General features: G+C 56.0%; 2 protein-coding genes and 1 long non-coding RNA gene across 5 annotated transcripts in view; 1 reads left to right on the top strand and 2 right to left on the bottom strand.

Annotated features, from left to right (window-relative positions):
* Positions 1-3713: 3713 nt before the first annotated feature.
* On the bottom strand, positions 3714-13037 carry LOC138098620 (uncharacterized). Of its 2 annotated transcripts, none has more exons than XR_011146631.1 (5): positions 12938-13037; positions 12704-12781; positions 12197-12381; positions 7183-7396; positions 3714-4103 (listed from the first exon to the last, which is right to left on the bottom strand). It is a non-coding gene; the product is annotated as an uncharacterized lncRNA (long non-coding RNA). The 2 variants fall into 2 exon arrangements; XR_011146632.1 differs by lacking the exon at positions 3714-4103 and adding an exon at positions 6831-6937.
* A 4014-nt stretch (positions 13038-17051) lies between these two features.
* Positions 17052-20082, bottom strand: TMEM79 (transmembrane protein 79). Its single transcript, XM_068995240.1, is given in 4 exon segments — positions 17052-17544; positions 17788-18001; positions 18192-19012; positions 19850-20082. Coding segments are annotated over 4 exon segments (1473 nt in total). The 3' UTR covers positions 17052-17339.
* A 1380-nt stretch (positions 20083-21462) lies between these two features.
* The window catches only part of SMG5 (SMG5 nonsense mediated mRNA decay factor), a 31089-nt gene continuing 29492 nt past the window's right edge, over positions 21463-23059 (top strand). For both annotated transcript variants that reach the window (XM_068995090.1, XM_068995089.1), the window contains exon 1: positions 21463-21715. In XM_068995090.1, the coding sequence (XP_068851191.1) occupies positions 21639-21715 (77 nt within the window). In that variant the 5' untranslated portion in view covers positions 21463-21638. The remainder of the gene's footprint in view (positions 21716-23059) is intronic.

The raw sequence follows: 23059 nt of genomic DNA, 5'->3' as shown, positions 1-23059 counted from the left end.
CAAAATATTTTTCTACTGTACCATAAACATAATTCTACAAGGTCGCAGGTGTTCTTAGTTTACAGAACTTCTGCTGTTATCTTCCATGAGAGAGAAAAGTATCCCACGGTTTAGAAGAAGCAGGAAAATTCCTTGCTAACAGCATTTTTGTATCCACACTTTCCCTCTATCTTCAGGATGACTCTGCAGTCCACCTCCCTGTGCCAGGCATCTGCGAACAGGACATGAAGATTTACCTTTCCATCACTCTGTCACTCATTGTCCTTGTATTTCCACACCATTCCTTGGAAGTCTTGTATGGATATAAACTTCAGGTGCAGTAGACTATGGAGGGCTTCTTTACGTGAGAACCTCTTTCAGAAGGGAAGTTAGTTAAAAACGTTGAGCCAGTTGAGGCATAATGAGGATCCTGAGCACTGATTGGGTCAAACTATTCTCATTTTCCTTCTTTAGCCTTGCAACTACTCCCCTTCCACACTCCTCCCTCCAGCAAGCCCCATTTTTTGGTGATAAAATCATGTACTCTTTTCCTTTTTCCAGAGATACCATGCTCCTGTCCTCAAGAGTTCTTCCTCCCACCCTGTGCTTTTCCTCCCTCTTCCTCTCTTGTGTCCTTTGGTTGCGCTGTTCTCTGGTCCTAGCCCTGTATTCCCAGATTGTTTGCTGTTCACTTGACTGTGCAGCAGTCAAGTTCACTGGATTTTTGATCTGTTGACAGTGGTGTGTAAGAGCAGCCAAGAGAGATGCACTCCCCCCTGTTCTTTCCCAGACTTTGGTCCTTGATCACCTGGGGTAAATGGTCTCCCTGTGTCTGGGCTGGGAAAATGGAGTTTATTTGGTTTTCTTTAGGCTGTAAGACAAACCTGAATGTGGTTCATTTGACTTCTGATGGTCCATTGCAAGACATTACACGACTTGGAAAAGTACTTGGAGCTGTTCAACTGTGAGAGTCCCAGAAGTGCTGCTGCTGGGGTTGCTTGGGGTTTTCTTCATTATTCTCGGGGGTGGGCATGGAACACACACCAGGTAAGACCAGCCATGCCCACACTACACCACAGACACACAGTCCAGCTCCCTGGAAACCGCTGTACCCACAGCACCCACAGGCACACAGCCTGCTTCTCCGGACCACTGTGCACATGTGGCACACACACATCCCAACCGTGTCCCCCTTGCCCAGACCCCCCCCACAGCCTCCCCCAGGGCCGGCAGGGAGTCATCAGTGACCCCCCCTCCACCCCTCCGTTCCAGCCCACCCCCTCCTCATTACTGCGGCCAGGTTGGGGTCTGTGGCTCAGACCCAGGAAGCCGTGACCAACCCAGAGAGAGCATCCCACAAGGGACAATCCTCCAGAGGGGTGCCTGCAGAGGGGTGTCTGCCTCAGCACGCTGTCAGCTCTTCAGTGATTCAGCGAGAGAGATTTCAGCTCTTGTTCTGCGAGGCAACCCCAGGCCAGACCAGGAGGAGAGAGAGGAGGGGCTCGTTTGGCAGTTCCACATGGGGCAGCTTTATTTATCCTGCACCCCACAAAGGGGAGGCCAGGGACAAGCTCTCCCTCCTTCTAAGGGAAGATGCTGCAGTTCTTATAGGGATAGAAGGGCGGGTGTGAGAGGGTAGAGGCCAATGGGTTACAAAGAATCTACATAGGGTCTCCCAGAGGATCATGGCTCTGTTTTCTCTCACCCTCACCTCGAAGTGCTGCCTTTTCCAAGGAATCTTGCTGGGAGGTTATGCAATCTTCTAATCTCAGCAGGCTTCCCTCCAAAGCAGGGGCTGGGCATAGCCCACACTCATGGCTGCTGCTGCCCTGCTGCAGTGTGAGGCAATTGGATCCCCAGACCCCAGTCTGGGGTCCACCCTTTTGCTCCAGGAGACTCCCTCATGCACTGGCAGGAGCCCCCAGCCCAGCCCTGCCTGGATCATGACAATCCAGGCCTTGAAAGAGGCGCCGTTTATCGGGGCAGAGAGGGTGCCCCTCCATTATGGCCACGGAGCTTGGGAGCCCCATGGTCCCCCAGGGCCCTGGGCAGGGGGTGCAGTGGTACCACCTTCACCCAACCAAACCAAAATAATAAAACCAGGCTTTGGTCCTGGCAATACTGGCAGGGGAGGGAACTAGTTGGTCTGTGTGGTGAAATAAGGCAGTTTGGGGGGATCCCTGGCAGGCAGAACCCTGGAGGGCCCAGGGAAGCTCAGAAGATCTGGTGGGACGTGCCTTAGCTGTGCATGGATGTTCTGCCTGCTCACCTGCTCCACTCCTACCCCCTAATGATTGTGGTTTGGGCACCCATCCAGCTGGACCCTGGTGGGCAGAGGGACAGGGGAGCACCAAGCACTCCAGGACACCCTGAGCAGGGATGGTGTCAGCCGTGGACCTGGTGGTGGCTAACCCAGTGTGAGTACCTGGATGTGGCAGGTGGGTAAAAGCCACCTGGGACCAGCAGGGCAGGAGTAGCCTGGGCACTGTGGCTGCCTGGAGGTGTCAGCTCAGTCCCACAGATCCTGAAGGCTTCTGGGCTAGGAGCAGGACTGGGGCAATTGCTTAAAGGTGTGGTTGGACTATGGGCTTAAATGCAGCAGATCCCTTCTCCAGACCTGCCCCTTTCGGCCAGCAGGCATGGGGATGCAGAGGCTGTGTTGTGACCATGGCACCCACCAAGTCCATGGGTCACTTCACGGGGACATGGTGGTGGTGGCAGCAACAAGGACAGCAACAGGGCCATGCTCAGATGGGACAGCAGGGACACAGCAGGATGGAGGAGTTGGAGCGGGGGCACAGGAATGAATGGAGGAGTTGGGATAGGGACACTTGTCAGCAGAAGAAAGAGTTGGTACAGGGACCCTGGCAGGGGATGGAGCTGGGACAGAGATGTGGCAGCATTTGGAGGAGTTGTGACAAGGACATGGCAGTGGATGGAGTAGCTGGAACAGGGACATGTGGCAGCCAGGGTTGGCAGGGCTCAGCCCTGTGGGAAGCCTCACCCAGGGACATTGTCCATGCCTGTGTCCCTTGAGGGGCTAAGCCCCCGCTATGGGCGTCACCCCCTCACCAGGCTGTCACCCCCCACTCCACACTGTGACCCCCCTCTCTGTGCTGTACCCCTGCTCCAGGCTGTGTCCCTGCTCTGGTTCGATGGCCATGGCCAGGTCACACCCAGCTCAGCCCAGCTCTGCCCTGGAGCACCATGCAGCACTTCCAGAAGGTTCCAGGACCGCCCCAGCTGGCTCTGCTGCTCTCCCCCGAGCCAAACCCTGCCAAGGGGCCATAAGCTGCTCCAGTTCCTGGCTCTGAGGTGGCAGATCCATCCCCAAAGGGGACACACAGCCCTGCAGTGCCTGGCTCCCTCACACCATGGAGCCACACAGGAGCTGGAGGGGGAGCACGAGGCATCGAGAGGGGAAGAGGGGTAAGAGGACCACAGCATGTTGTCCTCCCTCTCTCCCAGCCTGGAGCAGCTCGGGCTCCCAGCAGTGTCCCTGCACTGTCTCCTGCCATGACCAGCTTCACCTTCCCCAGTTCTCTTTGTTTTCCAGCTGCTCTGATAGAGAGCTGGAATTAATCAGAGCCACTCCTGTGGGATCCTGCGGCTGCCAGTCCTCTGAAGCTGCTGGTCCCCAGCCCATGGATTTGACATGTATGCATTATGCTCTGAACCCCTTTGCTTTGCCCCTGAGAAAGGTTCAGCCACAGGGTCAGAGGTGACACCATGGTGACACTGGTGGGGCTATGGGTGGGGAAAAGCCTGCCCGGCCCACGGGGACCTCCCGAGGACACAGCTCTCCCCAACAGCTCTGTCCCAGTGGGTCTGAGGACAGGGCAAGGGACAATCCCTGTCCCCAAAGCGGTGCAGGTGGGACAAGGAGCCTCAGGGCTCCTCCAGCCCTGGGGCAGCTCCTCCCTCACAGCCTGGAGGCAAGGGAAGGATGGAAAACACTGCTCCACAAATGTCTCTGTTAAAAGTCATAAGGAAATGGAAACCCAGAATGGTGGGGAATTGCAGCTCAGCTCCTGCTGGGGATCAGCCTAGCTGGGCACTGTGCTGGCTTGGCTCCAGGCCCTCCGCTGCACCTGGCACAGGACATCTCAGGAATTTCAGAGGCTCTGCAGAGGAAAGAATCCATAAGGCTCTGGGAGCAAGTTAGGGTTAGGGTTTGATGAGGCTGCAGAGGAACCTGCCAGGTGGCCTAGGGTGGGATGCCAGGAAGGACCGGGGAACATCAGGGGCTCCAGGGAAGCATCACTGTCAGCAGCTGCTGCAGGGGTCTCTGCTGCAGCAGCTGCACTGGAGAATGGAGGTGGGGGGGGTCTCTGCTCGACTTGCAGTGTCTCCAGGATACCGAGTGGTGAAGGTGGGGGTCTCTGGAGGACAGGATGGTGAATGTTCGTCACTCTTCTGGGGAATGGAGGAGGGAGTTCCCTGCTGCCCTAGGTGGAAAGTGCAGGAGGATGAAGATGGTGTCTTCATCCTGCTCTCTTGAGGGATGAAGACAGCATCTCCCTTGTCCTGGCAGATGAAGGTAGGGGTCTCTGCTACCCTGGAGGATGGAGGCAGGAGCCTCTACTGAACTGAGGGTGAAGGGATGATGCAGGTGAGGGCATCTGCTGTCCTGGTGGATAAAGATAAGGGGTCTCCTCTGCCCTGGGTGCTCGATGATGGGTTTTCTGCTCTCCTCGGAGATAAAGGTGGGGGTCTCTGCTGCTCTGAGGGATGAAGGCAGGGGTCTGTGCTGCCGTGGGGATGAAGAAGGGGGTCTTTGATGTCCTGAGAAATGAAGACAGGGGTCTCCACAGCCGAGCTTAACCGGGGCGTACAGGCGATTAACCGGGGCGGGTGGGTGGGTGATTAACCGGGGCGGCCGGGCGTGGGCCGCTGCCGTGAGGCCGCAGCTGCCGGGCTCTCAGACGGTTTCGCCACGCTCGAGCCACCGCTAGGACGGGCCCGCGCCCCGTCCTGGCCCTCAGGGAGCACTGCCGGCCCCGCCTCCACGAGTCCCTGGGCAGAGGGCGAGGCACAGCCGAGCTCCGGGCCCGCTTTGCCGCTCGCCTGCCGCGCCGCCGTGGTGGTGGTTCCCTTCAGGGGCGAGCGCTCGCTCCCTCACGGCCGGCCCGGCCCGGCCGGGGCCCGCTGTCCTGCCGGGAACCTGCTGGGCCCCGGCTCCTTGAGCCTCCGGTGCTCATCGTTACTGTGTTCAATCTCTGCTTGGATTTGCCTTTGCCGTTCCTGTTTCTGCTCCCAGTCGTGAAAATGGCATAGAGGGTCTCCCCAGTGAAGCAGAGACTGCCGCCTTCATCTGTGTCGGGAAAATTAATCCACAAACACCAGAGGTTTACGTCCAAAAAGGAGACAGAGGAGTCCTGTAACTTTATTCAAACAAAGGGAGAGGCCAAGGGGCATTTCCCATGTGGTCTCTCAAATTGTTGGAGGATGCAGCCTCCTTTTTATCCTAATCTCCCAGCCGCATTCCCCTCTCTCTTTCCCCACTGGCTGAGGTACTTGAGAGGTACAGACTTCCCGAATCGCTGAATTACAAACCCCCTTTCTAATGTGTACCCCCTCCCCTTTATTTTCTTTTTCCTTGTGTCTCTGTTCTTTTTCTCTAAGTCCAGGGATTTGACGCAGTCTTGAGTAAAAGTCTGTGTCAATCAGTGGAATTCCTCTGGAATTTATGGTTTCTCCCATTGCTTCTTTCACCTCTCAGTATCTGGCTTTATCTACCTGTAGGCCCACAGTTTGTAAAGACAGCTCCTTCTCATTCCTTTCATCTGCCAGGTTGCAGGAGGCCCAACCCTCATCCCTCAAGACAACCATGACCTTTGCCTTGATCCACCAAGACGCCTTCATCTCCCAGGACAGCAAAGACTCTTGCCTCAATTGTCCAGGCCTGTAGAGACCCCTGCCTGCATCTGCCAGCATAAGGGAGACCTTCACCTCTATTCCTCTGGGCAGCAGAGACCCCTGTCTCCATCCCCCAGGACAGCATAGGTCCCGGCCTTGTTTGTCCAAGACTGGGCAGACCTGTGCTTCCCGCTGAAAGGACTGAGAGGGATGTGTCTTCACAAACAAACTCTGGGCCTGCTGGTTGATAAAGCCAGATACTGAGAGGTGAAAGAAGCAATGGGAGGAACCGTAAGTTCCAGAGGAATTCACTAATTGACACAGACTGTTGCTCACCTAAGGCCCTGCTAAATTCCTGGACTTAGAGAAAAAGAACAGACACAAGGGAAAAGTGTGTCTGTATTAGGCGATTCGGGAAGTCTGTACCTCTCAAGTACCTCAGCCAGTGGGGAAAGAGAGAGGGGAATGCGGCCGGGAGATTAGGATAAAAAGGAGGCTGCATCCTCCAGCAGTTTGAGAGACCGCATGGGAAATGCCCCTTGGCCTCTCCCTTTGTTTGAATAAAGTTACAGGACTCCTCTGTCTCCTTTTTGGACGTAAACCTCTGGTGTTTGTGGATTAATTTTCCTGACACAGGACAGAAGGGAACCCCACCTGCAACATCATCCCATGCAACACTTTCAGCCTCAGTTGAGTGGAGACCCCCGCCTCCATCCTCCAGGGCAGCAGAGACCCCCACCTCAATCGTCCCAAGACTGCAGAGAACCCCACCTTCAGCTGCCAGAACCAGGGAGACCCCTGCCTTCTTCCCCCAAGACAGCAGATCGCCCTGCATTTTCCACCCAGGGCAGCAGAGCTCTGATCCTGCCGGCTGCTGTCTCCACACCCCAAATGTGGCTGACCCAACACTTCCAACACCTTTCCAACCAGGTGTCAACCTTCCTCCACCTGCCCTGTTCACTCCTCACCCCTTCTTATCCTCCATCTTCAGCTGCTCCAGGTGCTCCAGCTGCCTCTGGGCCTCCTGGTACTGCCCCTCGTCCCTCAGGGCCTGCTCCACAGTCTTTGCTCTGCCTGGTGCATGACCTCCTGCCTGCCTCTGGGAATACGAGAGCCGAAAGGTTCCCTCTGTCTCCATCCTGCTCCCGAGAGCAGAAATACTGGCATGGACAGGGATGGGATGGCTGAGAAAGGGGAAAGGCTGGTGCCTCCATGGAGAAGAGGGAGCCTTTGGCATTGAGGAGCAGCTGTGGGAGGAGTCTCTGGCCTCCAAGTCAGACTGGGACACAGGGAGCAGGGAGGAGAAGGGAAGGAGAGGAAGAGCAAGGAATTTGTGAGGCTCACCTGAGGCAGGTGCCAGGTAACAGCAGGGAGCGCTGGCCTTACTGTGTTCAGTTCCCTCAGCTCCTTTTGCCTGCTCCATCCTCATCCTCCTCCCCCACTGCAGCAGCTTCTGCTTCTGCTCCTGCTGCTCTTCCTCTGGCTTGTTCCACTGCCCCATCTGCTCCTGCAGCTCAGCCTTGCATTGCTCCATGCTCTGGGCCTGGCTTAGGGCCTCCTGTGGAGACAGGGAGTGCTGCTGAATTCTGGGTACCTTCTTGAGGGCTTGCCGGGACCACACTTCGTGTGCCCCCATTCCTGGCGAGATGGCCAAATTCTGGATCTCCTCCTGGGACTCACTGCAGTCAAGCTCCAGAGCCCTGTGCCCCTCCAGAGTGGGCACATGACGGGCTCCTCCAGCCATGGCACGGACATGGGCTCTCCTTCCCACACCCCTGGTCAGACACACCATTCCTTTGGAAGATTGAGAGTGCTGCATCCAACCAGTGTGGTATTGCTGGATACAGCCCTAGAGGGATTCCTGGATACAAGCAAGGTGGGATTCCTTTCCTGCCCATGAACCTGGCAATCCCAGGGATTCTGCCTGGCCCTCCCTGAGGCAGGGACCACAGGAGCCCTGAGTCCCACAGCCTTCTCTGCACCCCAGAGTGTAGCCCAGAGAGGGGTGATGTTGGTGGTCCCTGAGCGGAGCTCTGGGAATGCCCCAGCCTGCATGTCTCTGATCCACTGGGAGATCCCCGAGCCCTGACAGGGAGTGAGAAAAGGGGGAGCAGGAGGGGAGATGCCTATGAAAGCAGCATCCTGTCCCCATGCTCCTCCTAGGTCAGGGCTGGAGGTGCTTCCTTGATCCATTTGTAGTTCTTTTTCCCAATGATGAGACAGGCCAGGGGCTTCTCCTCTGGAATGCTGGAGGGCACCAGGAGAGAGGTTAGTAGCACAAAGACCCCAACAGCTCCCTGTGTTGCCTGAGCTGCCGGAGCTGCCCACTCGGCCACCAAGTCAGCCCACAGCACTGCAGGAAGCGCTGGGGCAGCCGTGGCTGTCCTGGTTTGGAGGGAGGCAGGAACAGGAAGTGGGGTGAAAGCGGCACCTGGCTGGGATGCAGGGGGTCAGGATGCCCAGGGCATGGCCAGGGCCTCCCCTAACACCCCAGAACTAGTTAGCCCCACATTAAAAATGCTGGAAGATTTCAGCACAATCTGACTCTCCCAGCTTTCATTTGGGAAAGATTTCACCCCTTTTCCAGCAGGCACGCTGATCAATCTTGCCTCCCCAGACAGTTTTGTTGTGCTGGATCAAAACTTCTGCTCCGTGCAGAGTTTTGGGAGCAGCAGCCTGTTCCTGAAGGAGTGACCCCATGGAAGAGATCCCTGCAGGAGCAGTTCCTGAAGGACTAACCCCATAAAAGGAAGGGAAGGGACCCACGCAGGAGCAGCCTGTTTCTGAATGACTGACCCCATGGAAAAGGCCCCCGCTGAAGCAGTTCGTGCAGAACTGCAGCTCGTGGGAACAATTCACTTTGGAAAAATTTATTGAGGACTGTCTCCTGTGGGAAGGACCCCACAGTGGAGCAGGGAAAGAGTGTGCGGAGTCCTGCCCTCTGAGGAGGAAGAAGTGGCAGAGACAACGGGTGAGTGTGACGAACTGCCTGCAACCCCCATTTCCCTCCTCCCCCTGTGCCACTGCTGGGAGGAGGGAAAGAAAATTAGGAGCAAACTTAAGCCCAGCAGAAAGGGAGGGCTGGGGGGAATGTGTTTTGAGATTTAGGTTTACTTCTCAGTGTCCTGCTTTGATTTGATTGGTTACAAATTAAATTAATTTTCCCCAAGTCCAGTCTGTTTTGCCCGTGCTTGTAATTGGTGTGTGATCTTTTCCTGTCCTTCTCTCAACCCATGAGCCTTTTGTTGTATTTTCTTCTCTGACCCTCTCCAGCTGAGGAGGGGGAATGATGACTTTGGTACCTGACATCCAGCCAGCATCAACCCACCACACATGCCAACAGAGCATGGTCTGAAAAAACACAGGCACAAATTAACTTGGCACTCAAGATACAGCTGGAACTTCACATGCCAAAATCAAGTGGTGACTAGCAGTAGGAGATAGAGAATCATAGAATATGCTGAGCCAGAAGGCACCCATCAGGATCATTGAGTCCAACTCCTGGCCTTGCACAGAACACCCTGACAATTCCACCACGTGCCTGAGAGCCTTGTCCAAAAGCTCCTTGATCTCTGGCAGCCTTGGGACCATGACCAAACCCTGGGGAGCCTGTTCAGTGCCCGACCACCCTCTGGGGGAAGAATATTTTCCTGATACCCAACCTAAACCCCCCCCAACTCAGCTCCAGCTGTTGCCCTGGGTCCTGTCACTGGTCACAAGAGTGAAGGGATTGGTACCTGCCCCTCTGCTTGCCCTTGTGAAGAAGCTGCAGATGCCGATGAGCCTCCCCTTGGTCTCCTTTTCTCCAGACTGAACAAACCAAGTGACCTCAGGTGGTCCTCATAAGGCTTCCCTTCAAGGCTCTTCACCATATTCATATCCCTCCTTTGGACACTCCCCAATAGCTCAATGTCTATTTTATACTGGGATGCCCAAAACTGCCCTAGGACTGGAGGTGAGGCCGCCCCAGTGCAGTCCTCTCCCTTGCCCAGCTGGCAATGCAGGGCCTGATGCCCCTCAGAACATGGCTGGCCCTCCTGGCTGCCAGGGCACTGCTGAGTCATCCAACTTGCCAGGGACCAGGACCCTCAGGTCCCTTTCCACAGCTGCTCTCCAGCCTCTCGTTCCCGAGTTTATACACACAGGTAGGGTTGCCCCATCCCAGATGTGGGGTCCGGCGCTTGCCCTTGTTAAATTTCATACAGTTGGTGATTACCCAGCCCTCTAATTTGTCCAAGCTTCTCTGCTTTTCAGGGAGTGGACAGCTCCTCCCTGGTTTTTATCATCAGCAAACTGATTTAGTGTCCCCTCCAGTCCTGCATCCAAGTCGTTAATGAAGATGTTCAAGAGTGCTGGGCCTAAGCCCTGGAACCCCCCTAGTACCTGGCTGCCAGTCTGATGTCACACCACTCACTGCCACCCCTTGTGCCTGGCCCCTGAGCCAGTTGCTGACCCACTACACGATGTGTTTATCCAGCTGTGTCCTGGGCAGTTTATCCAGAAGGATACTATGAGAGATGGTATCAAAAGCTTTGCTGAAATCCAAAAAGATTACATCAACTGGCTTCCCTTGATTAGCTAAGTGGGTTACCGTGTCATAAAAGGAAATCAGATTTGACAAGCAGAGCTTTCCCCTCCTGAAGCTGTGCTGGCTGTGACAGACACCTGCATTGTCCTTCAGGAGTTTTTCAATACCTTTTCTTTTTCTCGTCCCCAAGTCAAAAATTGGGTGCATGAGGATGGGGAGGAGAAGCAGATGTTTGGGGTCTATCAAAAATTGCATTTGGATAATTTAGAACAATTTTGCATTGAAGTTTTCACTTTTACCTACTATAACTCTAACTTAGCTGTCAATATGAAAATCATTTTGGATTTCCTCACCCTAATAATTTTATTTAAAAGATTAATTACTTGACAAATTTCTTCAGCATCGCTTTTCACTGAAAATTCTTCTAAATAAACTCTTTCCTTTGAAAAATAGCAGCTGTTTCAAAACAGCAATTTGTTAAAACAACCCCACATCATTAGTTAATTGCAGGGGACTTCATGCTTAGAAAAACCAAACAAAAACCCCTGACACCTTCACAGCCAATTTGTGAAGCAGATGCTTTAGGAAAGGACATGCCTTGCTGGTCTGCATAGTACTGGTAGCATTTCTTTATAATGTTCCTTTGAGCTGCTCAAGGGTATTCTTAAATGGGGAATGAGCCTAATAAAAAGAAATCACAGAAGGCACTTGGTTAAGTGACACAGGATGCTATAGGTTAGTCCTCAGTACAAGTCTTAACTGTGAAGGCTTGTGTTTTAGAAGGTCACTGGGCAAGGTGGGTGTAAAAAATGCTGTGTTAATGTGCGAGGTCTTTGTGTAATCCCTATGGATGGAAGTGTGTACCCAAGTGTTTCTGTGCTGCTCATGTGTAGCAGAGGGGGAGAAGAGAGGGAGGAGCAGAAATGAATGTATATATGAGGGGTGACATTGTGGTACATGGATAAAAATTAATCTGAGCTGCTCCTGTGGGATCCCATGGCTTCAGGCCCTCTGAAGCCACCAGTCCTCATCCCTGTGGATTTGACATCATGCTTTGGTCCTTTTGCTTTTTCCCTGAGGAAGGTCCAGATGCAGGGCCAGAGGTGACACCGCAGTAACAAGGTGGCACTGGTGGGGCTGTGGGTGGGGAAGAGGCCAGCCGGCTGGTGGGGACCCTGCCCTGGGCTGGGGGCACCCTCCAAGGACACAGCCTCCCCCAAGAAGTCTATTTCAGTGGATCTGAGGACAGGGCAAGGGACAGCCTCTGTCCCCAGCGTGGGGCAGGTGGGACAAGGAGCCTCAGGGCTTCTCCAACTCTGCTCTGTCCTCCCAGCCCCTTCCTCGCAGCCCTGAGGTGAGGGAAGAATGGAAAACACTGTCTGCTCCAGAAACATCTGTTACTGGAAAAATAAGTCAATGAAACAGGGCCCCCAAATCCCTGGGAAATTGGAGCTGATTCCTTTTGGGGCTAGTCCCAGCTGGGGGCTGTGCTGGCTCGGTTCCAGGCCCTCCACTCTGTGTTTCACTTGGCCACAGTATTTCCTGGGAATTCCAGGGGCTTGACAGAGGAAAGAATCCATCAGGATCCTGATGGCTCTGTGTCTGAGGCCCATCAGCAGGTTTGTTGAGAATGCAGGGGGACCTGAGAGGTGGCCCTCTCAGGATGGAATGCTGTAGAGCACAGGGAAGTATCACTGGCAGCCCCTGACCTGAACTCCCCCCATGCCTGGCACAGCACCTGGGCTGGCACTGGAGCCCCCAGAGCCACCAGCTGGCACTGGGAGCCCCCTGGCCACCACCTCAGCCATTCCTTGGCCCCATGTGCCTCACCTGAGCACGCTTCAGAATTCCTGCTCCACTTGCATGGCCAGGTGCTGTTCCTTCTGGGCCACCTGCTCCAGCCGGTTCCATCTCAGCCACTGCTTCAGCTCCACCTTCCTCTGTGCCTGCTCCAGCTCTTGCTGCTGCCATTCCTGGTCCGTGGCACCTTGGCTCCTCTTGGCCCTCAGAGCATCCTGCCCAAAAAGGGGGCAGTGCAGGGCTCTGGATGGGCTTCCCTCAGGGGCAGCTATGGAAGCCCTTGGCCATGGCTTTGGCTCTCAGCCAGCACTGCTCCAGGACATCCCCTGGCTCTAGGGATTGGTTCTGCAGATCTCCCACATCCAGGGGCTCTGCTCCTTTGCTGGGGTGGTGACAGGGACAGTGCCAGGTGAACATGTCACCTGTCCCCAGGCCACTCACCCACTCTGCCTGCCAGGCCTGGGTGAGCAGGAAGCCACCGCACTGGGCTGCGGCTGCCGTGGTGCACTCTTCCACTATCAAATGAAAGCTACTTACAAAGTGAGGGGAGAACCTCCTGTCAAAGTCGCGCTGAGCCAGGATTCCTCCCTGCCCGGGAGCACTAGTGAAGCCAACCTGGAAAAGGCAGGGAAAAGACAGGCTTTGCCACCTTTCCTCCTCGCTCCAGAAGCGGGCAGGGTGAGAGCGCAGGGACACGCATCCTCCCCGAGCACCCAGCGCCAGCAGCGCGGTCAGCTGTATCCGCAGGGCTCCTATAAATCATCCACTTACCACGACCTGTGCACCCTCCTGGGCCAGGTACGTGATGGTGGCAGAGGTGAAGTTGAAGTACCCAGCTTTGAGAGGCCGTAGAACCACGGTGTGGGACACGTTGTGATAAGACTGATCAATAGTTAACTCATGTAAGCACAGTTAACTATTGGGAGACAGCAAATGTTGATCACAAAACCTAAGAAGCAGGATTTGCCTTCATCTTGTCAAGATAAGAGGAACAAGAATCTGTTTGAAACCAGCACAGAAACTGCCGAGTCGTTCCACAAAGGCCTGGGCACGCTCCAGAAAGAAAGGTAAAAAGTGCATTGTGACGAAGACTACTGATCTTCATCAGAAAGACCCCCGAGGAAGAAGAGGAGCCTTCCTCAGTGCGACCACCAGGGTACACAGCGCATGCGTGGCACATATGCTAATGACATCAATGACTTCCGAGAAGTAATTTGTATAACCACTCCTATCCCAAGGAATGTGATGAATAGTCATTAATTTTACCCATAATACTGTGTTGTAGGAAGTGCCGGTGTGTGTGTGTGTGTTCGGAGGAGCGATCCCCACACACCCAGCGCCGAATAAAACAAATACCCGCTTCTCTGACTCTGTCTCTGAAGTGTCTCCTGGCCTGGCTGAGGGCGATTCAGTTGCTCGCTCGGGGAGCTGGACCTTAAGGAAACCGGTTGTATTTCATCACAGGAAGAAAAGTGAGGAGATGGGAATGAGCAGACTGGAACAGAACTGGTAGAATCAGCTGCTCCTCCACATAACCAAACCCAATATATAAAATTACAGTATCGCATTAGTGTCATAGGAGTCCAATATGACATCAATGAATCGCCCCGAACCAGGTCTAGAGACACTTCAGAGACAGAGAAGCGGGTACTTGCTTCATTCGGTGTGCCGGGTGTGGGGGATTGCTCCTCCTAACACACACAGAGCACTCCCTACAGTCCAGCATTATGTGTAAAATTAATGACTATTCATCACATTCCTTGGGATAGGAGTGGTTATACAAATTACTTCTCAGAAGTCATTGATGTCATTAGCATATGTGCCATGCATGCGCTGTGTACCCTGGTGGTCGCACTGAGGAAGGCTCCTCTTCTTCCTCGGGGGTCTTTCTGATGAAGATCAGTAGTCTTCGTCACAATGCACTTTTTACCTTTCTTTCTGGAGCGTGCCCAGGCCTTTGTGGAACGACTCGGCAGTTTCTGTGCTGGTTTCAAACAGATTCTTGTTCCTCTTATCTTGACAAGATGAAGGCAAATCCTGCTTCTTAGGTTTTGTGATCAACATTTGCTGTCTCCCAATAGTTAACTGTGCTTACATGAGTTAACTATTGATCACCTGTTTCTCATCAACATCATCATCGCTACTTCTTTTAGTGATACTGCACTCAGCATGCCTATGTCTGCCTTTAAAAAATAAAAAATAATTTTAAAACCTCAAATAAGCCCCAAACACCCTTAACACTTTCTGCTACTCTCTCCCTTATTTTCATCTTTTCCCTGCTCCTTTCCCAAACAAAGCTTCTCCAAGCCGCAGAGTATGGAAAGCAACCCAGAGGTTTGTTACCTGTTGACCACTGAGGCCACATAACCATGGGCTGCGATTGTCTCTCCCACCCCATCCTTCCACAGGATTTGCTGCAGCCAGGGCAGGCTGTTCCCAGTCTCCAAACAGTGACACAACACCTGTCCTGGGCCTGAGAACCTCTTTTTATAAAGAAGAGACTTGACTTTCTCTGCAAAGCACCTTCCTCGTGCAGCATCTGGTTGTCAAGAGGTTAATGCATCCAACCTACACCTTCCCTATATTTTCCTTCCTGTCTGCCAGCTGCTGGCACCCTGGGAGCTGGAGGGGACCAGGTAACTGTGAGAGGGGAAGACAAAGCCTTGCTCTAGGGCAGAGTGATTTGAGGGAGAAAAATGTGTGGAGGTGGAAGCTTTTCTGGGCACTGACACCGTGAAAGGGCAAACGGGGCTGGGTTTCTGCCCTCGGTCCCTGTAATTAACCCTGAAGAACTGAATGGGACAGAAATCAAAGGAGCTCTCAGGACTGGCAGGAATGGGATGGTGCTGGAGCCCAGCAGGAGCCGAAGGTGCCCCTGCCCCTGGACTGACTTGTGCCCTGTATGAGCGTGCGGTGCTCAGGGGGGCTTTGCCTGGGAGCTCTTGGTTCAGTGCCCTGGGTCGTGTCCCTCATGACAGGGGCTACCCCAAGGCTTGGCTGGATTTTGCAGAGTCCCGTTTCTGGGTTTGGGGGAGGAAGGAGCTCAGAACCAGTGTAATAAATGGTTAAAAGTTCTTTTTTTTTTTTTTTTGTTGAGAAGTTAAAAGTTGCTTGTTAGAGGAGTGGGGGTATGCAGTTAATGAGTTAATTGTTATTGCGATTGTACGGGTGTAATGTTGCCACGTACCCACTAGATGGGGACACCAAATGGGGGAAAGTAGTGGGTCTATAGAAAGGAGGGGAATGTTCTAGACTGTTCTTAAGACAACCCAATGAGCATGATGTAAACACTTTGAAGGATTATTGGTTAAGGGGCAAACCAATCACTCGACGCCCCAGAGACTGACAGAACTGAACACCAATGAGAACCCTAACAACGAGCCATCAGAGGGAGGATCTGAGCCGCACCAATCACAGCATCAAAAGAGACCATAAGAACTGCTCCGGGGCGCAGCCCCCCCGTCTTCCTGAGGAACCTGAGTGCGGGGGAACGCTCTGTGCGTTGCACAGTTTGTTCTTCTGGGTTGCTGAGTGGGACTTGGGCTTACCTCGAGTCTCCGCTCCTGATTTTCTTTTTAATAAACGAGCAGACTTTTATTCCACCCAAAAAAGTCCAAGCCTCGTTTATAACACCAGCGCGTGTGGCGCCGAAGCACCGGCACCGGCTCCCGCCGGACCCTCTGCCCGCGACGCGTTGCCGCGGCCACTCCTGTGTGTCGGACTCCGAGATCCCGGTCTGCCGCGTTTTTCCTGCACTGCAAGTCTCCTTAATTTCTTTGTTTCCTGTCCAGCTGGGGGGTCCGGAACCAACGCGTGGGGTGTCCCCGCACCTCTGTGCGCGGTAGGCCGTCAATCCCGGGCTCGGCCCTGCCGCCATCGCCGCGGGGCGGAGCGCGCGCGCCACAGCGCCCCCTGCTGGCGCGGGGAGCCATCGCGCCGCCCTGCCCGGCGGGAGCCGCCAGCGCCCCTGGCGGCCGCGAGCGGAGCTGCAGCGAGGGGGGAGCGCCCCGGGCGGGAAGGGAGCGTTCAGCGCGGGGGCTGCGGCTCTGTTCGCTGCTGCTGCTGCGGCGGCTGTCGCGGTTCGTTTGCCCCGTTATACATACACATACTAGTAAAGAACTGCTGCTACTTTTCCCATATCTTTCCCTGAAGGCCCCGTGATTTCGAAGTTATAATGATTTGGAGGGAAGGGGATCACATTTTCTGTTCCGGGGGAGGTTCCTGCCTTCCTTGGCAGACACCTGTCTTTCAAACCGAGACACCTCCCCTGACACAGCTTCATTCCATTCCCCTAGGTCCTTGAGTCCTGTTCTCTGGTTTGGGTGGGATGTTCCTTCTGACACAGCATTGCAGGATGGGAGGTGGGACAGGCCAGACATCTGGCAGATCTGGACCTGGAGTGGCTTTTCCTGGACTGGGTGGATTTTTAAGTGCTTTGGGTTATGATTGAGAACGGAGACCATCAGACATGTGACTCCCAGGGGCCCCTTCAGGTCTGCAGAATGAGGGACTCAGCATCCATCCTGGGGAGGATTGGCCATCCCTAGCCCTGGGCAGTGGCAAACCTGGTGCTGTGTCACCCAACCTGGCTTCTCCCTGCATCCCTCCCTGGGGAGGGCTCTCTCCCTCCTGCCTGGCCAACTGGTTTGTGAAGTGGGTGCTAAACCTCCACCAGGAGGAAGAGGAGGGACAAGCAGGGTGAGACTGGCAATGCAGAAACCCAGGAGTGGGATGCAGGGTTGGGAGGGGGACAGTCTGGGGGAAACATCATTTCTGCCCTCTTGGAAACATAGTGTTGAGGCTGGATGATTGCATCCTGTAGGCAAAGCTCTGAGTCATTCTGTGGGGAATTTAACTCACCCTCCCCAAACCAGCCACAGAGCTGCTTGGTAAAGGGCTTTATTGGGTAAAGTTGGCTCTAGCAGGAGGGGAAGCAAATCCCACCCCATCCCCAGGGAACAGGGCTGGCGGTGTCTTGCTCTGGGCCATGTTCACCTTCCAGCAGGAGTCTCCTGATGCAAAGGGTTTGCAGCCTGGTTCTGTGGGCCTAGCAAAACCTCACTGTGGCCAGGCAGGGAGCAGGGGCCCAGCTGGATCTGCCAGCACCCCTGTGGCAGGGCATCAAGGAGGGCTCAAGCTCTTAGGGTCCAGGCGCCCCACTTCCCGGCCTCCCTCACCCCCAGTGCCGGAGTTTGGCTTGGCTCTCCTTGGAGTGGCTCTCAGGCTTTGCCCCTGCCACAGAGAGGAGGTTCTCAGGCTCCAGGACAAACATGCCATACAGGTTCCAGAGCAGCATGGCCAGGAGCGGCAGGAAGGTCATGCTGAAGCCGAAGGCACGGAAGGAGCGGCCGATGGCGTAGGACATCCAGAAAATCAACCTGGAGAAGGCAGAGGGTGCAGGCTCAGCCAAGGGTGGTGCTATGGGGCTGGCACTCAGTGGTTCTGACCAGTGAGGGTTTCCCGGACATGGCTGCTGTAGGCAGTGGGATGCAGGATGAGGAACCCCTCCTGGCTCTGGTGAGCTGGGTGAGGTGTTGCCAGAGTGGGAGTTTGCACCAAGGGATGGTGTTTGCTGGCACCGACAGAGCACAACAGCACCCCGGGGCGAAGGAGTCACTTACCGGGAGATGGCAAAGAGCCCTGTGAGCAGTGGGATGAGCTTGAGGAGCTCCTGTGGGAGGTAGGTAGCCAGCACAGCCATGTTGAAGAAGTAGAGGATGAAGAGGTGGATGGACTGGGAGACATAAGTGCGGTGGATCTCCACCTCCCGGTGGAGCTCTCCAAAGGGCTCCAGGGCAGAGGAGCAGAGGCGGGAGATGCCGCTGACAATCATTCCTGAGGGAGAGAGAGAGGGGCTGACTGGGTGCCCAGAGGAGCCATGGTGAGCTTTGGGGAGCACCAGGAGGGGAGAAAAACTCCATCTGCTGCTCCTGGTGGGAGCAACGGAGCCACAAAGAGCTCAGCCCCAGGGCTAATGCAGCCCAGAGCAGGAGCAAAGTGCTCATACTCCGAGCCCATGGCTCACCCAGCACGACGGGGAAGGTGGCAAAGGCGGCACAGCGCAGTGTGTAGACCAGGCGGGCGCTGACGGTGGGCAGCAGCGGGGCGTCAAAGGGCAAGAAGACGTAGGCCCCGTAGATGAGGCAAGGGCAGAGGAGCAGGGCCCCTGCCACCGATGCCATGGCCTTGAGGTTATCAGTGCCACACTCCCTGGCGCATGGGCACCGCGACTGCTCAGCTGGGGGCTTGGCCATGCGCCCCTCAAAGCCCAGTGGGCCCCGGTAGCGCGAGGGGCCGAGGGGGAGGAAGACCTGCTTGTGATGGAGGCTGCTGGGTCTGTCACTGGGGGGAACATGGTCCCCCCTGCCCTCCTCCTGGGCCCATGGGGTGGGGTGCTGCTTCTGCTTGAAGGGGCTCTGCTCGATGCACTGCGGGTCGATGGGCACAAAGACGTGGGCCGCCATCACGGGTAACTGGGGGACTTCCTCATCTTCAGCCTCAACTGTGGGGCAGGTGGGAACAGCTTCCTCTGGGTCTTCATGGCCCCCCTCAGGACTTGAGCGCCTCTTCATCTCCACGAGCTCCGGCTGGCCCTGGGTGTTGTGCTGGCACCGGTCCCATGGCAGGGTGGCATCAGGGTCTCCCAGGTGCTCATCTGGGGCTGGTGGCACCGTGTCCAGGGCTACCTTCCCCAGCTCCAGCAAAACCACCTCCTCAGAGGGCAGGCCAGGGTCTGCAGCAGCCATGAGAGCGTCCAGTTCCGCAGTGCCAGGGATGCAGCTGGGGGCACTTGTAGTGTTCAGAGGGGACGAAGTTCCTGTCCTGTTTCCAGTTCCTGCTTTCACCCTGGACCAGGAGAAAGGGGACAGAAAAATTTACATCAGAAATGAGAAATCCGGGGTCACATGCACAGCCCCAGTTACAAAGTGGGGGAAAACTGGCACCCCTGGAGCCCACACCACCTTCCTGTCCTTGCACTAGGAGGGGAAAGCAGTGCCTGGTGTCCCTGCGCTCTGGCCCCTGGCAGCGGGATCAGGTACTGTCCTGGGCAGGGTGAACCCAGGGGTGCAGGTCTGGCTGCAAAACGGGGCAGCCTGGGAGTTGCTTCCCCCACTGAACAAACTTCCTGGGGGTTCTGGCTGAACACAGCCTGGATGATACAACCAGCTCCTCTGTGGCTCTGTCCTGGGCCAAGACCAGCCAAGCCCTGGGGAGACGTGACCTGTCTGCTTCCAGGAACCCTGGCTACAGCCGGCATGGGCCAGGTTTGCTGCCTCTTGTAGCTGAGACTGATGTGGGGTGGGCAAAAGGGGCTGCTGGGTGCCCTTCCATAGGGTGCAGGAGGTACAGGCAGAGGTCCCACGTTGTTACCCATTAGGGGAACTCTGTCTCTTGGCCCGTCCTGGGTGCTGCCGTCTGTCTCTTGCAATGAACATCAGTTCACTCCTCTCAGCACATTCATCCCTGCCCCATCAGCAGGAGCCTTGGCCTGGCCACAGGTGTGGGGAAACTGAGGCACGGAGCCGCTTGGGGCTTCCTCCGAGATCCACACACGGAAGTAGGGCTGAAACAGCTTCCTGGGCCTCCCGCACCTCCAGCGCCCGGATCGCGGACCCCAGCCCCGCTCCCAGCCCGCAGCCCCGCGTCCCCCGCGGCACCACCTCCCCTCGCTGCAGGACTCACTCGGGCAGAGGCGCGGGGCCATGGGGGCCACGGGGCTGCTCTGCCGGGACCCTGCGGGATTCCGGCACTCTCCCGGCCGCCTCTGCACCTCAAACCTGCCGAACCAGCTCAGGTGGGGCGGGCAGAGGGGCGGGCGCGGAGCCTCGCCCAGTCGGGCGGACCCTGCGCCCGTCCCAGCCCGGGCCGGGCAGCGCCGGCGGGGGGGACACGGGGAGCCCCGGCGCTGTCCCCATGTCAGGCAGGGGACCGACCCGGATCCCTCCCTGCCCGGGCCCTTCTGGCTGTGCCGAGTTAAAGAGCTCTAAACGCAGGCACAGTTTGAAAAGGAGACAGACAAGTCAGTCCTTGTTTATTCTGCGGGGGTGCAAGGTGGAGTTTTCCACAAATCGAGGGCACTGATAAATGAATGAATATGGTTTTAACATGTATAAGTGATGATGTATTATGTAAAAATAGTGTTAAGGTAAAATGTAGTTAAGTAGAAACGAGATTAAGGTAAATTGTAACTTGGAAATAGTTGTACTGTTAAGAAATTTTTTAATAAACACATGGTAATAAATGTCTTTTGAGCTGAGAAACTACAGAGCCAGGAGCCAAGATATCTTAGAGAAACAAAGAAGATAACCCGCGTGCATCCCAGGAAGATTGTTACCTCATCAGAGCTCACACCGCCCAAGGGAACTGGCAGCTGCAAAGGAGGCTGGAGACTGGGGAGGCACCGGAGGGGGTGCCTGCCTTCAGTTCTGAAGCGATCCCGAGCACCGAGGCGGCGGCGTGCTGGGGGAACGGGCAGAGACCGGAGAGGGGGAAAGTTGAGCGAAGTGTAAATGACTTTGTGGGCTTAATGAATATGGAAGAGTTTAAGAGAGTCCTTAAGTCCACAGGAAAATGAATGGAGGGCGCCTCTGGCAATATTGCCAAGCGCCCCAGCGCTGTGATTTGCCTTTGTTCTACTAGTAAATGTTCAATACTATATTGCTAAAAAAATTTAGCTTTTGTATTCATTTTCTTCAGCACCAAGAATAACACGAAGCTACATCTTTTATACGGTAAAATGTACATAAACCTGTCTATCCAGTACATATTCCCCGCCTACCTAATGAATATTCATGTGGCGTAACTTTAAACAATGCTTGAAATACGAAGTCTTTTTATTTTATTGAGCAACTTTTTTTACAGATATTACCTGACGGCATAGTTATGGTTACAAAAGGTGAGAAGACTCAGCCTGAAGACATATAATTCAGCTCGAAGGCACCACTGCGGGAGCCGCGACCCCACAGGACCCGCCCGCATGCCTGGGGACACCCGACACGGCGGGATCCCAGAGCGCCGAGGGATTCCTGCGCCGTTCCCCGCGCTCCCGGCCCCACAGCCACGGGGGGACTCTGGTGAAGCCCTCGATCCGGGCAGGGGGACCCCGGCCCCCCGCTCCCGCCGGGCCCGCACCGGGATCGGCCCCGGCCGCCTGACGCCGCCGCCATGTTTGCCAGCACTAAGCGCCGGCACGGCGGCCGCGTGCGTGAGCGAGGCGAACTCTCGCGAGATGACGCCGCCGCCGCCGCCATGTTGCCAGCACTAAGTGAGGGCGCGTGGCGAGAGTTCGCTCTCGCGAGGCGAGGTCGTCCCCGCCGCCGCCCTGCCCGCCCGGCGCGGCGCAGCCGCGGGAAATCTCGCGAGAGCAGCGAGGGGGCAGCCATGGCGGCCGAGCGGGCCCGGGGGCGGCGGCGGCGGCGGCGCGGGCGGTGCTGAGGGGCCGCGGGGCTGGGCCGGGCCCGCCGCGGGCGCGATGAGCCAGGGTGGCGGGGCCGCCGGCGAGAGCGGCGAGCCGGAGGCCAAGGTGCTGCACACCAAGCGGCTGTACCGGTGAGGAGAGGGGCGAGGGGGGCCAGAGGGGATGGAGTGGCCGAGAAGGGTCGGAGGGTGGGGGACACTGGAGGGAGCCGGTGTCGGGAAGGAGCCGAGGCGGCTCCAGATGAGGCTGGGGAGGGCCAGCGCGGAAGGGCTCGGGCGGTGACTCAGGGGGACGGGGAAGGATCTGGGGAGGGAGGGGAACAGGGGATGCCTGAGGAGAGCAGGGGGAGAATGGGGCTGGGCAGGGTCCGGCGGGGACTGGGGATGACGGGAGGGAAGGGGATTGGGGCGGGGGAGGTTGGGCGAGGTTGGAGACGACCAAGGTGAAGGGGATTTAGGGAAGATGGAAGGAAAGGAGATGGGGCAGTTGTCAGGGAAGGATTCGGGGGACTGAGGAAGGAGATGGCGGAATCGAGGTTAACAGCAGGGATTAAAGGGGCGGGGGGGACCTCTTGAATCCAGGGGAGACGGGGGGGAACGAGGGTGAAGGGGATCGGAGGGATATTCAGAGAAGACGGGGAAAGGAGATGATGGAATTTAGGGAAGATTGAAGTGAAGAAGTTGGGGAAATCTAGGGAAAGGATCCAGTGCAAAGGGAGAGGAGAAGGAGGAGGTTTAGGGAAGACCAGGAAAGGGAATGTGGGGAAGGAAGTTGTATGAGATCCAGAGAGGATAAGCAACACACGGAGGGGCAGCACTGGTGAAAAGGGGTCTGGTGGCTCTAGGGCAGATGAGTCAGACCAAGGGACGGTGGAGGAAGGAGCTGTGGGAGATCCTGGCAAGATGGGAGAATGGAGACATGGGGGAAGGAGATAGGTGGGAGAGTAAGAAGGGGGTCAGGGGTAAGGGGACACCCAGGACGATGGGTCAGGACATAGGAGTTCTGCAGGATTCAGGGAGGATGATGGGGGCTGACGAGAAAGGAGTTGTTAAGATACAGTGGGATAAGGGTGAGATGTAGGGTCATCCAGGGAGAGGGGGGGTGGAGAGGGTGTCCCTGGCTTTGGTGGTAGGCAGGAATTACATGAGGAGTGCGGGAGAAGAGGGTGTGATGAGCAGGAGGGTGAGCTGGGGCACTTCGCTGTTGCGTGGAGGGCAGGACTGCTCCAGCTGCAGATCTTTCCAGTTAAGCACTCCCTAGGACTCTGGTCCCACACTTCCACACTGTCCATTAGAAATGGCATCAGAGAACAGGATTGGGGCACTCCTTGCTGGTCTTGGTGAGCTCAGACCCCCAGAACAAGACGTCCCATGGGATGAGGTGTCACGCTGTCAGCCCCGAGCTGTCTCTGCTCCGCTTGTGACTTGTTTTGTGAGTGGCCCAGAAGTTGATCCCTTCTGGCTCAGGTTCCCCGT

Source organism: Aphelocoma coerulescens, chromosome 25, assembly GCF_041296385.1.
Source record: "Aphelocoma coerulescens isolate FSJ_1873_10779 chromosome 25, UR_Acoe_1.0, whole genome shotgun sequence".
NCBI classification, from domain to species: domain Eukaryota; kingdom Metazoa; phylum Chordata; class Aves; order Passeriformes; family Corvidae; genus Aphelocoma; species Aphelocoma coerulescens.
The sequence above is the reverse complement of the archived record's forward strand: the minus strand, read 5'-3'. Positions and strand labels throughout refer to the sequence as shown.